This window comes from Sparus aurata, chromosome 8 (assembly GCF_900880675.1).
Source record: "Sparus aurata chromosome 8, fSpaAur1.1, whole genome shotgun sequence".
Classification (NCBI taxonomy): domain Eukaryota; kingdom Metazoa; phylum Chordata; class Actinopteri; order Spariformes; family Sparidae; genus Sparus; species Sparus aurata.
In genome coordinates, this window is record NC_044194.1 from 28,195,146 (window position 1) to 28,213,280 (window position 18,135).

At 44.1% G+C, this 18,135-nt stretch overlaps 1 protein-coding gene across 4 annotated transcripts in view; it reads right to left on the reverse strand.

Moving 5' to 3' along the window:
- Positions 1 to 18,135, reverse strand: part of LOC115587369 (polypeptide N-acetylgalactosaminyltransferase 18-like) — a 182,659-nt gene that overhangs the window by 80,536 nt on the left and 83,988 nt on the right. For all 4 annotated transcript variants that reach the window (XR_003985029.1, XM_030427205.1, XM_030427204.1 and 1 more), the window contains exons 2-3: positions 9,884 to 10,091; positions 9,601 to 9,767 (exon numbers count right to left, since the gene is read on the reverse strand). Coding sequence is in view for 3 of the 4 variants with exons in the window: in XM_030427205.1 (XP_030283065.1) it covers positions 9,601 to 9,767; positions 9,884 to 10,091 (375 nt within the window). In the remaining variant the exon portion in view is untranslated. The remainder of the gene's footprint in view (positions 1 to 9,600; positions 9,768 to 9,883; positions 10,092 to 18,135) is intronic.

The window sequence follows — 18,135 nt, forward strand, 5'->3', positions numbered from 1 at the left end:
GATGTTTAAGTTGATTTAAGTATTTTTTATAGTATATAACTAGAGATGCACAATACGGATTTGTTCTCAGCTAATAATGGTCGGACGCTGCTTCTTGTGGCAGATACCGATAAGATAACTGCTAATTTCACATCTGGAAAAGCTAAGATGTAGTGAGTGAAGGTGGTTGATTTCATATTCCACAGATCTGATAAAATGTGCTGTGTTAAAACTCAAAGACTATTTCTCTCCTCTCTGAGAGAAAATATAGAACATGTGTATATAAAAAAAATCCACACTGGCCTTGACATGTTCTCTAGTGTGATGATGATCTCTAGTCTAGACTGTTTGTGCTCTTCTTCTGCTTCTTCTTCTTTGTTCAAAACCAATAAATAACCAATATTTACCATAATTTCCATATGATATATACTACATATCCCTACATTAGTTCCATAACTGAACACAGGTCTTTTATGTTTGTTTTGCTATATTGAGACAGTTAGCTTATGCTCCCAGATGATGTGCGAGGCCTCTAGGCTTCATAACACCAAATAAAAAAACAGAATGCAGTTAGATTACTGAGCCACAGATATGCTACAGTCTTTGTTAAGATATGGGATTCTTTCTTTCGTTCTTTCGTTCTTCCTTTCTTTCTCTAGTGATTTCTTAAATGCCTTGCACACATACAGGTAGACAGACAGACTCAGGCGCCCGCGCGCACACACACACACACACACACACACACACACACAAACACACACACACAGGCTGCCCACAGTGGAACAGCGAACATCTTCATTTCCTCGTTGTGATTTCTCTGTGCTGTAATCCTGCCTGCAGGCTACGGCTGCTGCCTTCCCCTTTCTATTCATTATTACCATCAGCCTGGATTCTCCAGTCACTCTGTTTTCCTTTAATGAGCCACAGTTTGCAGTTGACCTGGAAGAAAGATGGGCTCATTTAAAGCTGGAGTTGGGGGTATTTGAAGAGCACCTTGTTGTGTTCCACGTACGTGTGAGATTACCTCCATATATATGAAAAAATACAGCCATTACATCAAGCGCAACTCCAGTCGCCCAATTAATTTCCAGGCGTCGTGTCCACGCTGTGAAACATGTTTTTACTCAAATGTAGCCGACTGCCTGAGCAACAGGAGAGCTGTCTGCCTTCTGTCTATTAAAAACCTTCATAAGAGAGCTGCTGGGCTCTGTCTGACCGGAGGATGGTTAAAAGATCCTCAGTGGAGAACAGATTGACGCTGAAATAATCAAATGGTATTTGAATATTGTCTAAAACACAATGTTAACAGCTGTTAGGATCAGTGTGTTGTACATAATTGTTAACAACGTGGAGAAATTAACAAAAGGGTTTTCAACACCGATATTATGTTGTCACTTTTTGGAACATTATGCAATCTAAGGAGCAGTGTTTGCTTGTTTACTGTCCCAGTCAGCTGCAATGCTCATTATTAAGAAAACTGATGGATGAAGGAACATTCAAGAGTCTTCGTCACTAATGATGCACCCATGTCAGTCAGTTTATCCGTATGATGGTTGTTTTTAAATATCTCAGACTTAACGCGTCAGCTTCAGCTACACACCGCCAGGCTTTCATCAACTTTCATTGACGCTGTACTTCTTTTGAGCAGGACTTAAGGTGTGTTCAGACAGAGAGTGATGCAAATCTTCACCTCGTATCATTCATGCATATTTTACCCCTGTGCAGTTTTGTGTTTTATGCCTCCTAAACAGCTAATACCTGACTGTTTGTTTTAAGTTCAGCTCAAACTCTGACTAAAATCGGAACTCACCACCATTTACTATATTTGTTATTTACTATTTACCCTTGTCCCTCTCACTATATGAAGCAGCTCATCACTTTCTAGGATTTGGGTCTCTAATGTCTTCCTATCATGGACATTGTATCCATTCCTGCAGCCTGTAGACCAAATCACTGTGGGAAAGTCATGAATTTTACATTGAACAAACGTGAAGGAGTCAGCCAAGTTATTATAACATAAATGTGGTGTCAGTACCAAATTTCAATTCATTACATTAGCACTATAGTTTCGCTAGAGGAAAAGCAGAACAAGAAAAATCAACTTAATGGCAACTCATTCAAATATTTCGAGACACTTTCTGGACCAAAATGTTGGACTGACCCATGCACCAGGTGATGAGCAGGCAGCAACTACAGGCTGAGAAATGAAGCCAACGTAGGAGTGCAAAAAAAAATGCAGTTCCTCTAATGGACTATTGAGGCTGGTTCCAAACGCGAGTCAGTCCCCATAAGAGACCATATTAAAATAACCATCTTTACAGCAGAAATAAAGGTTTTGGTCTCTGGAGCTAGATTCCCTGTTCCTGGAAACCGTTTTTGTATGACATGCTCGTTTAATTGATAAATTAGTGATTTTTAATAAAGGGAGTGGACGCTTTGAGTACATAAGAGCAGAGAGGGGAAAAGTGAAAAAGAAAAGACACTCGAGGATAACAGAGAGGACTCTATGGTGTGTGCTGACACTTGATTGAAGTAAACCCTCACACACACACACACACACACACACACACCCAGGGTGCCCGCTAGTATGCTTGCTATCTTGCGGCTAATATTCAGGCAGGTATTCTGTATGTTCAGGGCAAATAAACCTGCTGTGAAATTCATGCATGTAACATGAAGTGAAATAAGCTCTTCTTCATGTGTGAACACAAATTGGTGGCCTTAGGCTAGGCTTGGAAACTTCAAGCGAGGTGGGTTTGTTTAAGTAACTAGGTTCGATTCAGCTTCAGCAAGGCTCCATATTTTGGCCCATTTTAATGTTTTTTTTTAAATTATTTCTTTGGCCTTGTCATGGCTTTATTGATAAGACAGCACTGATGGCTGAAAGTATACTGTGATACAAACATTGAGGCTTTTTTTTTTTTTTTTAAATCATACAGACCAAATAATCAATTATTCATTAAAAAGATCTTTGTAAGATTTGATGATAGTGAAATAATCTTTCCTTACAGCCCTAGTTTAAAGTTTAGATAAATTGTTGCACTGGCGTAAGTTACGATGTAGATATTTAGCTAACAGTGAGACAATGATGTCAATGTGACATTAATGAAGGTGTGCACGGCTCGGTGATCTTTGATCAGCACTCTGGGGTTTTATGAATGCAACCTTGATGCCTCTGCTGATTCACTATTCTGGTGGGAACTCATAAAGACTGTGACTGCATTTCCACTTTTGCCTCCGTCTAACCTCAAATGACCCTCATTTGTCATAATTACACCTTGTACAATCAATAAGCCACAAAAATGATCACGCACTTTCATTTTCAGAGTTACCTTCCAACAATTACCGTCATTATGTATTACTGCCACACACTTGTTATTCAGCGCCAACAAAAGCATTAAATCACATTTCGCGGAGAACTGTTAACTCAAGCAGTCGAGGCGCATTAGGAGGGAATAATTTGAGGTAAATGTTGAATCTATTTATCCCCTGGTTGCTCCACTAATCAGCATTCAACCCTGGGCAGCAACCGTAACTAAACTCTGATCTACTGTATTATTAAAGAACAGAGGGGCAGCGAGAGAACCATAAAATCCGCAAGTGACGGTCGCAGACAGATTTCTCATAATGGTAATTATAGATTTGGCAGAAGTAAAATATGTTTCGGAGTACGTGATGCAATTATCAACACCGGCCCTCTAACAGGCGAGTGGCAGCCATGGCTCGCCTGTGACTGCTGTGATAAGTTTGAATCTTTTTTCATACAGCACTGACGCAGCCAGCGCCTGCACATGCCCTGATCTCTGAGCACCGTGCAGAGCTGATATAAAATAAGTTGGCCGTAAAGTAGAGACAGTTAGTCTTTAGCTCAACCTACAGCAAGTCAGCACTCACTGTAATCATTCAGGTTTAGATCTTTGCCCTTTAATGTGAGAACAAACTGTTCATCGAACAACGGCGAAATAAATGAACTCTTTATGAGGCTATCGTTCGGCTGCAGTGATGTCAGAGCAGTAAACAGTAGGTTGGTCCTGATTTGTGGGACCGTTTGGTGCCAGATTTGGACAATTAATTTATGCCACATTGCAGAGTAAGCCAGCTTTTAGCTTGGTACATTGACTTGAGTTTTTAATTTGCAAGACTTAAAACACTGTTGCGCCAACTGTTTTACACATGTTTTTTTTTCAGTTGCATCTGCTACCACAGGGGCTGCTCAGCAAAACTGACATAGACATTTGTTTTGTTTGGAGCCCAATACAAAGCCAGTATCTACTTTTTTTAAAACAGAAACTTAATTTGAATTGATGATTTTGCCGGAGATCAATGATCGACTTTGTGGTCGTGTCATCTGACCTCCGGCCGTATGTCTTGGACACTCGGGTGAAGAGAGGGGCTGAGCTGTCAACTGATCACCACCTGGTGGTGAGTTGGATCCGCTGGCGGGGGAGGAAGCTGGACAGACCTGGCAGACCCAAACGTATCGTGAGGGTCTGCTGGGAACGTCTGGCAGAACCCTCTGCCAGGGAGATCTTTAACTCCCACCTCCGGGAGAGCTTTGACCAGATCCCGAGGGAGGCTGGGGACATTGAGTCCGAATGGACCATGTTCTCCACCTCCATTGTTGACGCGGCTGTCCGGAGCTGTGGCCGTAAGGTCTCCGGTGCCTGTCGCGGCGGCAATCCCCGAACCCGGTGGTGGACCCCGGAAGTAAGGGTTGCTGTCAAGCTGAAGAAGGAGTCCTACCGGGCCTGGCTGGCCCGGGGGACTCCTGAGGCAGCTGACGGGTACCGGCAGGCCAAGCGTGCGGCAGCACGGGCAGTCTCGGAAGCAAAAACTCGGGTCTGGGAAGAGTTCGGGGAGGCCATGGAGGAGGACTACCGGTCGGCCTCGAAGAAATTCTGGCAAACCATCCGGCGCCTCAGGAGGGGGAAGCAGTCCTCCACCAACACTGTTTACAGTGGAGGTGGGGAGCTGTTGACCTCGACTGGGGACATCGTCGGGCGGTGGAAGGAATACTTCGAGGATCTCCTCAATCCCGCTGACACGCCTTCCATAGAGGAAGCAGAGGCTGGGGACTCAAATGTTGACCCATCCATCACCCAAGCCGAAGTCACTGAGGTAGTCCGTAAGCTCCTCAGTGGCAAAGCACCGGGGGTGGATGAGATCCGCCCTGAGTACCTCAAGTCTCTGGATGTTGTGGGGCTGTCTTGGCTGACACGTCTCTGCAGCATCGCGTGGCAGTCGGGGACAGTGCCTCTGGACTGGCAGACCGGGGTGGTGGTCCCCCTATTTAAAAAGGGGGACCGGAGGGTGTGTTCCAACTATCGGGGGATCACACTCCTCAGCCTCCCCGGGAAAGTCTATTCCAGGGTACTGGAGAGGAGAATTCGGCCGATAGTCGAACCTCGGATCCAGGAGGAACAATGCGGTTTTCGTCCTGGCCGTGGAACACTGGACCAGCTCTATACCCTCCGCAGGGTGCTCGAGGGTTCATGGGAGTTTGCCCAACCAGTCCACATGTGTTTTGTGGACTTGGAGAAGGCATTCGACCGTGTCCCTCGTGGCATACTGTGGGGGGTGCTCCGGGAGTACGGGGTCGGGGGCCCTCTGTTAAGGGCCGTACGGTCCCTGTACTGCTGGAGCAGGAGCTTGGTTCGCATTGCCGGCAGTAAGTCAGACCTGTTCCCAGTACATGTTGGACTCCGGCAGGGCTGCCCTTTGTCACCGGTTCTGTTCATTACTTTTATGGACAGAATTTCTAGGCACAGCCACGGGCCGGAGGGGATCTGGTTCGGGAGCCAATGGATCTCATCTCTGCTTTTCGCGGATGATGTGGTCTTGTTGGCTCCTTCGAGCCGGGACCTCCAGCATGTCCTGGGGCGGTTTGCAGCCGAGTGCGAAGCGGCTGGGATGAGAATCAGCACCTCCAAATCCGAGGCCATGGTTCTCGACCGGAAAAAGGTGGCCTGCTCCCTCCAGTTGGGAGGAGAGTTCCTGCCTCAAGTGGAGGAGTTTAAGTATCTTGGGGTCTTGTTCACGAGTGAGGGAAGGATGGAGCGTGAGATTGACAGACGGATCGGTGCAGCGGCCGCAGTAATGCGGTCTTTGTATCGGTCCGTCGTGGTGAAGAGAGAGCTGAGCCGAAAGGCGAAGCTCTCGATTTACCAGTCAATCTACGTTCCGACCCTCACCTATGGCCATGAACTTTGGGTCATGACCGAAAGAATAAGATCCCGGATACAAGCGGCCGAAATGAGTTTCCTCCGCAGGGTGGCAGGGCACTCCCTTAGAGATAGGGTGAAGAGCTCTGTCACCCGGGAGGAGCTCAGAGTAGAGCCGCTGCTCCTCCACATCGAGAGGAGCCAGCTGAGGTGGCTCGGGCATCTGTTTCGGATGCCCCCGGGACGCCTCCCTCGGGAGGTGTTCCTGGCATGTCCCTCCGGGAGGAGACCCCGAGGAAGACCCAGGACACGCTGGTGTGACTATGTCGCCCAGCTGGCCTGGGAACGCCTTGGGGTCCTCCCGGAAGAGCTGGAGGCGGTATCCGGGGAGAGGGAAGTCTGGGTGTCCCTGCTCAGGCAGCTGCCCCCGCGACCCGGCCCCGGATAAGCGGATGAAAATGGATGGATGGATGGATTTTGCTGATTTATTAAACAGAATAGAACAGAATAGATGTTTATTGTCATTGTTTCAAAGACAACGAAACATAGATAGCAAATATCAAGTATATGAAATATAAACAAGTATAAAAATAATAAAAATACATTCAGCAAGATAAATAGACACAAGCTTCACAAGAAGGGGTGGGGGGGGGCTGTTCTTCAGTCTGTTTGTTTGAGATCTGAAATAAAAACGAAAGAAAATAAGCTTAATGCTAAAATGTGTAAGGCAGAAAATAGATTTAGCATCATGCAGTGTACCTCAGTGTTCATGTCCCTGCAGTGTCGGTCAGGTACACCTTGACAGGGCTCCCTGAACTTTGTTTTGATCTGCTTTTTTGGTGGACTTTTACACATTCACTGACTGAAAATGTGTTTTTAAAAAATGCTTAATTTTACATTTAATTTGATATCAATATATCATCATCATAGTTTCAGTTTTTTCCCACTGTGAAACATTCTACAAGGGCTAATCTACTGCAGAAATGGAAAGAAAACCCGTTCTGATGCATAGAGAATCTTATTATCGTTGGTTTCGATGGGTTTGTTTTGCGTTAACTCACCAGCTCATTACCATGGTGTTTTATCAGGCATCTTTGAGATGACACACAGATATACAGCGCACTGAGTAAAAGAAAATATATTTGTCTGTGTCCATTTCTCTGTTTTTGCCTGAGTGACATTAATGAAGGAACTAGTTTAATGTGGTGGATTTATGCCCGCAGTCTTGGAAAAAGTGATTAGCCAACAAACTGCTGATTTTATTCATACTGTAGTCAAACTGTTGACACTGAGGATGGTATTTTTAGCTGCTGCAGAGGTTCAGATCTGTGGCATGCACTTTCCTCAGCAGTGAAGCGATGCTGTGGCCGTTTGCCAGATTACTGTGTGGATTACCGCCTTGCACGGCCTCCTGTGTTCTCTGTGGTAAACTAGTAGTAAAGGCCATGATGTGGGTGTTGAATGAATATTCCGCCTACTCTGCTAAGCTTTGTGGGTTGGAGACTGAGATATTAGAAATTACTGATGCTAGAATGTGGTACTTTAAGTGGTACAGTTGTCTAAGCTCACTAAATTGTGACACATTTGTTCAAAGTCCCGGCAGAGATATCAGACAGACATAAACAAAGTTCCACCTCCCCTCCTGACAGTAGGCCCCTCCCGCTGCTGCAGTAACCTCAATAAGCCTGCGATCACTATGGTTCCTCAAACACCTTTTCAAAGTAATTAAGTCCCGCTCATGGGGGCTCTAGTTTCATGACATTGTTTTGTGTTGTGGTGTGTGCTGAAAGAGAGACCAGTGATAGAACAAGTAAAGAATAATGAAGCGGTTAATTGAATCGATATCCTTTCTGTGTTCAGAAGCTGTCTATTTTTGACCGAACCGGACAGAAGCCAAGTCAACCCTCACAGGACCGATCGAGCCAGGCAGGGAGTCACACACAGGGCATCCACTCAAATTTAAAAATAAAAATATTAATTGATAGTTAATACCAGCAATAAACACACTTCATATAGACAAAATTAATGTAGCCGAAACCCACGATAGAAGAAAATTATGCAATAAACACTGTCTTGAGGTTATTTTTTATCATTTTTATTTTTTTATCTTATTATTTATTTTTTATATTTTTATTCTGTGCTCTCTCCTTCGTACCGTATCATATTGTATTTTATCATATCGTATCGTATCTTATCATATCATAACATATTGTGCTATATCGTATCACATCGTCTTCCATCGTATCGTATAGCATCACATCGTAATATCGGATGGTAAAGTTTGACACTAGTTGCTCCTCCAGCGTCATTTCTTGACGCATCCCTCTGATGCAATTGAATTGTCATTATAAAAAGCATAACAAGTTGGATGGGTCATTCAAAGGACATTTATCCCAGGAGACCAGGGTTTCACTACTACATGTAACTGAGTGTCCAAGATGTTATGTAAGTACGAATATATATCATGTAAATTATGTAACTTAAGTAACGTACGTAGTGCGATTGACGTTATGTAAGCAGTGTAGTTATTTAAATCCCCGGGTTAACCCTAACCCAAATAGACCAGACCAACAATCTTTTACCTAAGCCTAACCAAGCTGCAACCATGTCACAACGTTAATAACAGTAGTAAAGTCATAATATGTGACATTTTTGTCAGGCGACAGACTTACCAGTCGTTGCATATTTATTCTTGCTAACTTGACCCTGGAGGCAGAACTGTGTCAACAACCCTCTCTGTATAACAGGGAGACTAATATTCACATAATACACACACGCACACACACCTAAATGGAAAAACATATCTATGCAGGAGATTCCTTTGAGACCGAGGTGAACACACTCCACCACAGCAATCACCTGTCATCTCTCACAGTTTGCCACTGTGAAACTAAAGGCAAAAGAGTTATAAAAAACAACTGGGGGGAGAAAAACGTATCGTTCACTCAGCGTAGGTCACCACATGTGGCTTGTGATTATAAACAGTCAGGTTGGTCCCCAAACTTTGCAAATTAAAATGGCAGATTACGCTTTGACGATTGTAACTATATTATTACTTATATTATTACTATAAAGCTGCAAAGTTGCATGTCTTCTCTGATAGATATCTGTGAACAGAAGGTTAAATTATAGGCTCATTATATGCCTGTAAGTAAAGTATGCCTTCTTTTTCTCAAAAAGTACCAACAGATTAAATCTAAAGCAGAAAATCAATCAAAGGGCAAATATATATTGATAATACTATACATTCCCATGGAAAAACCTATTGCCAAGAGGAGCTGCAAAGGGAGTTATCAAAATGGAAAATACACCTTTTCATCCCACCTCGAGCTGATTGCCCCCTGTGGATGGATGCAGTTATAAATGAGCTCTGTGTTTTTGGCTGTAAATCAAGGAGAGCTGGGCAGGCTTTCCCGCATAACACAAAAGTGACATTGCGATGATGTTTTATGATTCTCACCGCTGCTGCTGTGGTCGTCCACCAGTATGATCTCTTTGAGCAGGTGCGGTGGAGTCCTCTGGATGGCTGTGTGGACGGAGCGCAGCAACACCGACAAGGCCTCGTTGACAAAGATGAAGATGACGCTAAGCTGAGGAAGATCTGATGAGTATGACATGTTTCTGCACCTGGTGGGTGTAAGCAGAGAGAACGAGAGGCTGTTACATTAACCATTCCATTAAAGGGGGAATCCCCGGGGACAGATCAATCAATGAACAGTGCACAAATGGATCAACCGACTGACCCGTCCGGTCGTAAATCTAGGATCGGCCGCGTAAGGGAGATGCGGTCGCTAAGGTAGCCGTTGTAGCCATAGTAACGGAACTTCTTGAGGGCGACCCTTCGACTCTCTGGGCCCAGGTCGTGACCCCAGCGGTCGAACAGAGTGGAGGCGGAATCGGAGGCAGAGTCTGACGAGGAGGCGGCGTCTTCGCCTTCCTTCAGTGGGGTTTCTGTGGACACAGAGGGAGACAGACTGAGAATCAAACACATTTACCAATTACCGATTTTTCTTTCCAACACTTTTCTCCTCGAACCATCACTATTCACTGTGCAACCAGATGCCGTGACACCTTCCCCGCTGCTACACAGTGGAGACATTGAACGAACTTCCTTCAGCTCTGTTCATGGAGGAATAAATTGACTGTGAGTGAGCGCTAAGTGTGCCGAGCGGTTATCAAACAACACCTGCTCGCAGAGGGCTGAAAGAATCATTTTAACCGCAACGGAGGGAAAAAGATGGAACGCGAACGTGACGCGCAATAACAGGGATTGCCCTTGTCATTATCAGTAACTCATTCTGGCAGCTGCGGCGAATCTGTTTCTGCAGAGGTGGACGCAAATCTACCGACATGCCCGAGGAAGATAATCAGTACTGTAGCTCCATGTTCTTCCCATGCACGGTGGAAAACAATGAGAGGAGGAAATGTGCTTCAGGCCTGTTTGAAAAAATGTGTAAACAACAGAGAGCACACATCGCTTTCTGAATCTTATTTGAATTATAGCATGCGAACAGACCAAGGGGCTGCACTTTATTCCAGGTCGCCTAATACCACACAGGGATGTGGAATACATCTTTGCGGCTTCCCTGTCACCTGTTCTCGCTCTGTGGCAGATTTGGGGCAAAGCAGCAGCAGGATCTGAATGCAGTGATCTGTTGTTTGTCCAGGTCACTGGAAAGATGGGGGAACGACTGAGAGAATAAAGTATTCATGAGACTGAGTCATGCTAAGATTCCTTACCCAGGTGAGTGTGTGGGGAAGGTGGAAAGGGCATAAATAACAAGAAGTGCTCCAGCCATGGAAATGAAATGTAAAATATGAGGCAGTGAAACAGTGAGAGACTGGGAAAGACTTATGAGCTCCACAGTCACTTTCACATCTGCTTGTAAATGTCCTGAAAAATGAAAATAGCCCTTGTAGCATTACTTATTTGTTCTCACAACGGTCTGGATGCATAAAGAACAGAAGTTTGAATAATCTTCGCTTTATGTATAAGGAAGGATAATCTATGATGCATATCTTTCTATTTATCAACAAAGCTTTGTGGCTACAGTGTCTGTGGCACCTTTACAGATGTTTTTTATTTTCAAAACAAATATTTTCCTCTCATCCAAGTCAAGCAAACTGAGTTTTAACAAAGATTTTAGATTCCCCCGAAATTGCCTCTAAGCGTGCTACTGAAACAACAATAGGGAAACTTCTGGTTCGAGTTTGTTTGGTTGCGTTGGCAGTCCGTGTGACGGAAAGGTGTTTCAAAAATAAAGCTGAAGAAACCGGTGTCAAAAAAAACATAAATAATTATCTCATGCTGTTTGTCTCTTCAAGTTACTACAGCCAAAGAAAAATTGAGGGTTACAATATTAGTATATAATTTTCAATAAGTGTCAATGTGTCAGTAAGACCTAAGCTTCAAGTTGGTGTTTCCCATGAGACTTCTGATAGCTGGCATTAGGAGACGTAAAACGGGGAGACGTCAAAATCACAAAGTCATGTTCCCTCTTTTCACGTCCGCAGTTAAACAATTTTTTCTTAAAAACAACAAGCCATCACCCGTGATCCTGAATACCTGCAGTATAATGACATTGGTGCTACTTAGCAGGAATACATATACCTACGATAGTCAAGGTAATTTAGAATACAAGCGTGGGGCTCAAATCTGTCAAACGTCAATTTCATTCTCCCCTTCCTCCCTCCACTCCAGGCACTTCACCCTGCTCGCCCTGCTGAGCTGAATGGGTTCGTTTCCTAGCTTAAAGAGCAGCACTTCACCCTTTGGCAATAACATTCTTAATGTTCTCGAGGGTAGAACGCCATCCCCCCTCACAGCCATGTAATAAGCACCCTAAAAGCACTGCGAATAAATGAGGCTTCTCTAGGCCACGAGTGCATTGTAAAGCACCTTAAGTTTTGAGGAGTCTGAAGTCGCCCCATTCAGGCACCCTTTTAGAGTTAATATCCAACAGAGACGAGGAACTCTGGCTTAATAAAATCCATTTATATTCACCGATGCTTTTAGTTAATGCATTGTGCTTTTAAGCAGCAGGAATGAGACTCTGAGAGGTTTTCAGTGCAGCCAAATTCTCCGGGGAGACAAAAGGACAGAGGCACCTGTGTGCAAATGAAATGCAGATTTGTTTAATAAGAGTTCCTTCTTAAATGACATTATGGATATGTTGGCTCCGAATTCAGGCTGGTTAAGAAGCAATTGTTGATATCTAAAAATGCTATTACCGCTACTCGTTAAATGTTAGAGGGGACTGCCACGGTGGGTTTCTTCATGTCGGAGTGGAAGGCAGAGAGAGTGTGTTGTGTCCCGCCCTGCTCTGTGTATGACACATTTCATTATTAAATAAGAAGGACTCAGCTACCCTTTGCAGCATGGCCGGAGGGCAAAGCTTACCTCTGTAGGAAAAGTCAGGGGGAATCAGGTCCAACAATGATGAGGTTGTGAGTGTGTGTGTGTCATACAGTAGTGTGCGTGCATGAGTGTGTGCATGTGTGGCTGGAGCGGGGACAAAGTGCTGCGTGCTGCGTGAGAGTGTTCGTCTTAATCTGTCCTCTGCATATGTGTGTGTGCTTCAACTGTCAGGGAAGATCTAATTACGACTAATGAGCAGATAACAGAGCACAACGGCAGATTCAGCAGTTTTATAAACCGAATGGGTGTGTTAAGGTCAGAAAGCCGAGCATTTTGGAAAAGATGGTTATTTGCCTTCTTTGCGAGGCATTTTGACAGTGAGATGGCAACATGGTCTCATGAGTATCTAGCTAAACATAGCTCCCTCGTGGAGTTACCCTGATAACAAAATGGTATTTTTTTTTACATTGCTTTTTGTAAGGGATTAAGCACACCAGATGTTTTGATGTGTTGTAGAAATGCTGAAAGGCGAATCTGCATTTTCATTTTTCACTTTGGACGAGCTGTTCCCCCCTTGCTGCCAGTCTTAATGCTAAGCTAGGCCAAAAACATCCAAACTCCAGCTTCATTTTTATTGTGCACTACACAAGACCATGTTGCCATCTCACCGTCAAAAAGTTTAACATTTTGATAGTATTAGATTCACACAGGCACATATGACGTATGCAAGTTTACACTCTAGCCTATCCTAAGGGTGGCGCTAGAGGAGAGCTTACGAGAAGTGTCAAACATGCAAAGAGCTCATCCTTCAGGGAGCATGAGTGCTGAGTTAAAGGGAGTCACTTCCACAAAGGGTAAAGTACGACTGCATATGTGAAAAAAGTAGACTGAATGCTTTTGTGGCTCCAGAGGAAGCTGCATGTAATCTGATAAATGCCCTCTAGTGATGTCACTCAGTGGCTAACTTGCATTGTGGGTAATGTAGTCCCCACATTTTGAAAAGCAGTCCACTCCTATAACACTGTTGAATTCATTGTGGACAGTTTGAAAACATGAGACAGGGTCACCTTTTTTATTCCACACACTCTTCCTCTTTTTTCAAAATCCGGTGCCTACATTACCCACAACCGCAACCTAGCAACTGAATGACATCACTGGAGGCAGTATATCAGATTACACGCAGCTTCCTCTGGAGCCATGAAGGCTTAATACCACTTTTTATCACATATGCGGTAGTACTCCCCAAGATCTGTTAACACACTGTAAGGTGTAAAACTGGTGGAGTTACCCTTTAATTTTATGACTATTACATTTTGATATTTGTTGCTTTTAATTTGGGCGTGGTAGCCGTGTTTAAGGGGATGTCAGGGGGTTACTGGGGGGTCAGAGGTCAACTCCTATGCGTGCTGCTCACTGTTCAGTCTGGATGAATCCAACACTGCACTGTGACAGTAAACAGTGGAAATTTGTCTTGTGATACCCTTGTTGGGGATAGGAACTTGGCTGCCTGTCAATGTCTGCTCAGCTGTGATTACAGACAGAACACACACACACACACACACACACACACACACACACACACACACACACACCATCTGTACAGACAAGAATAGTTCAGAAAGCGAGATTGAGGTTGACAACTTTGGAAATAAATTCTGCGGTTCTTCCTCCCAAAAGCAGTAAAACACACATTTGCTGAATTGAAAATAGGCTTTAAAAACATTAAGATGCACCATAAAAGAAAGTGTCAGCTCCCTCACACCCGCGAAAGACAAAAGCGAGAGAGAGAGCACAAAGGAGAAGGAGAAAAATAGTGATGACAACAGCGAGGGAGATGGAAGGGAATGAGCAGAAGCCAGAGGAGTTAGGAGGGTGACAAAGTGAAAGTGCCGGCAGCGTGTGGAGCGAGGTATGAGAGAGTGATGAGAAGGAGGAGAGGCAGCGAGAGTGAAGAGGAGAACGGGAGAATAAAGGGCTTGTGACAGAAGGTATTCATCCCTGGGCATCTGTAAACCAGCCGACCCTGAGCTCCATCACATCAGCTTGCAGAGGCGCGCTCTTTTATTGGCTCAGGCACCGAGACGGCTCCCCGTGCGCGCGCGCACACACACGCACGCACGCACGCACGCACGCACACACACACACACACACACACACACACACACACACACACACACACACACACACACACACACACAGGCCATCAGACCTGGACTCCCCCACAACCTAATGGATAAGGAACAAGCTGCCTTGCCCAGGTGACAAAGTGTCTCACCTTGTCCCGCAGTCACTTTATGCAGAATTGGCGTGCTGTTGGCTCAGCAGGCAGGATGCCTCAGACCAGACCTGAACCTCCTGTGTCACACCGACAAAGGACTGACGCCAGCAGAGCCCTGGCTCAGATCGTGACTGACACCAGGGCTGTTACGGAACAGCGACAATGGGTTTAGGAAGGATTAAAAGAAATGTAGGAGCTCTGTGCAAAACCACAGGGTTTGTTTTTTTGACTAATTAACACATAAAAGGTTTAAAACAATCACACAATAAACACAAAATAAAGTTTAGAGCTGAAATATGTGTTGCCTCTGAATTAATAAGTATAACCATCTGCGTGGTGGAGACAAACTCATGTTTTTGCAAATCAGAAATGTAGACGGGGTCTGTTAAACAGCAGCTACAGCAACACCAAACAGAATACGAGCGTCTCGTTTAATGTTTTAGAGTTTGGACCATTTTAGCGTTTCTCATCTTTTTTCCTCTGCAGCAGGGTCTGGCATGTCTCAGGGCAGACGTGGACTGCCAGCCTTCGTGTTGGTTAAGATCGTTGGACTGTGAAAACACCCGGGACAACAATGGAAACGGGAGTAACTGATGCAGAAACATCAAGCTATGCATACAGTGGGCCACGCAAAGTGTTATAAATGAAAACAGAGCATGTGGAGACAATGTGCGCCTCACACTTTCAGCCTTCGGACCACAGCTTTTACCTGGAGGGGGCTCAGCCAAGTGGAAACAGAATAATAAGGGTAGGATCTGATGGGCAACACTGTTCTTAATAATTATGCAGGTCAAAGGTGCATCATACACGGCTGAGGGCTCAGAGCGCCTCAGTTATAGTTTTAGAGTTTTGTCGTTTCTACCACTTCACTTTATAAACTCCGGTGCAATAACTGCGATCGTTATTGATTATGATGGTGACGTTAATTGACAGAGACTGAGGTTGAGTTTCACAGCTGATGCACCTAGAGCCTGGCGATATGTATTTTTGGGGCGGATGCAGATGTTAGGGAGGAAAAATTACAATATCTTTACATCTGCCAAAATGTTCTGTGCAATCATCCCATCGAACAACTGTGACACACATACATATGAGTGAAGGAGACAGGGTATTTTATGGTTTCATAGTAAACTTCATTGTCTAAAATGACATCAGCGCACTGAAACAATAAACCTCACTAGGTATTATTACACATTAACCTGAGCATCTTTTTCTGTATATGCTCTTTTAAAAAAATAGTTAGTTTTCATATCGGTGCATATAAGATGTCACGTACCGTATGTCGATCCATATATCTTCGATAGACCAATGTCAGTCATTGTATACAACCCTGTCTCCTAGGATTTACATTTCGGCAACCACTTCACACCAACAAGTGCATTTTGAAGGAAACATAATGCCACCTGGTTACATTTCTGCTAACATCCTGAGGAAATGCTCGTAATTAATCTTGCAAGTCGCCGAAATGTTGATATGGATTGATCAGTAAGAACTTTAATTTGTGTGAAAATATCAGCTCCTGCTCAGAACAGCTACATTATTTAACTTTATGGAAGTGGAAGCACTTCATTAGGGCGAGGGAAAGAGTAGGCTGGTTCTATGTACATGGTGTACTGTAGGTGCAAAGGCTGTCAGGAAATGAAAAATTACTCTGTGGCACAGGAGTTTAATAAGGTTTCGATCCCACTCGGATCTTCATCAGGTCAGACCCGAGTCTGACGATCGAAAACGTGGCTTTTTTATTAAACTTCTGTGACATAGGGTGTGTGCAGACGTTAACCTCCTTCCATTTATACGATTAGGGAGAGATTATGCACTTGGATTAATAGAAAGAAAGTGCCATGAATCACAATATTTCGAAAAAAAAAAATTCCTAACCTTTAAAAAAGCCCTTTAGTTGTCTAAACCTTACCACAGATAAGACTTGTGATGTGAAAACTTAGACTCTGGAATAAAAGTTTCTAAATAACTGATTTTTTTCCACGACTGTTCATCACCTTTTAGGTCCATACAGCAAACTTGTGAACAAACACTTTATTGAATCATCCAACAGTTACAGAAACTCAATATATTTCATTTGAAGTCATTTGTCTGTCCTCTTTATGAACGTAAAGGACCATCCACATCAGGAGTGATAATGGTAGCAATCACTGCGACTACAGGTAGTTCAAATCGTTTAAATGATGGGTCCTCTCCACAGATCCAACGACACGGACAGTGGGGTACGATATTGTTGCAATCACTGACAGCCAATCAGAACCTGACATTACAGGGCCATCAATCAGCTTCATTTTAGGGACATTTGTCCAACAAAACAATGTCGCAGGCATGATAATGATATAAGCTCCTAATAGGGCTGGGGGGTATGGCCTTAAGATCAAATCACGGTATTTTAAGTTGTATCGCATTAAGAGTCAAATGAAATTGTTTTTGACCAAATACCTGTACCAGTAGTCACCAGTAACGGATGTAGTGACTAAGTGGGTAAATGGAAGTGTTAGAACAGTCTGGTCAGTTCAGAAATAAAACCAGGAGGAACACCTTTGCCATATTGTGATAACCTGACATGGCATACAATCTCAAATCATGATAACGGTATATAATGGATATATTACATGGACCCAGTTTCTAACTGTAGCTGACCTCTTTTATGTAAGCTGACTGATGCCAATCACTAAAAAGCTTTGTGTGGTGTTCTACTCTAATAACTCAGTCTTGGTTTTTGTTATTATAAACTCTTCCATAAGGCATATTAGGTTTCAACTGACACAGCTAAACAAAAACCTTAGACTTACTGCCAAACAGCCTGCGGAACTAATATGGTCTCTGGAGTTTGTTTTGTCTTCACCGATAAGGACGGCCAGAATAACTGATGTCGACTACATTTTGTCTTTTATGAACTCCTCATCTCTCAAGAATTTCATAAAACCATATTCCTCATATTTCTTTTGGTCTCTTTCTCTGCATAATGCACAGCAGTAACAGGTCATCAATATCCATTCCCCAAAGCTGCTGACTCAGCTGGAGCATGCAGCGCGTGCTTGAGCCCACTATTTACCGAACATTATAGTCCGTCAGCGTGTGCGCTCACACCGCTATCGTTGTCGGGATCATTCTTTAAGCTCTGGTTTTCACATCGGGCTTTTTAGCTGCTAGGTGCTCCACCGTGTTCACCAGCTAACTGCGTCCGCCTGCAGTCTGTTGATGGGTTTGCAGAGGTTTCTTACTGAAAATGACGCCATGAGGTGTGAGAGCGATCCAAAACGTTCGGTGTGGGCCACACAGTCCAACAGCTAGCTGAAACTTAAAATACATGTTTGTACAGGTCAGAGGAGCTGAAGCGTTGGGTGATAACTGTC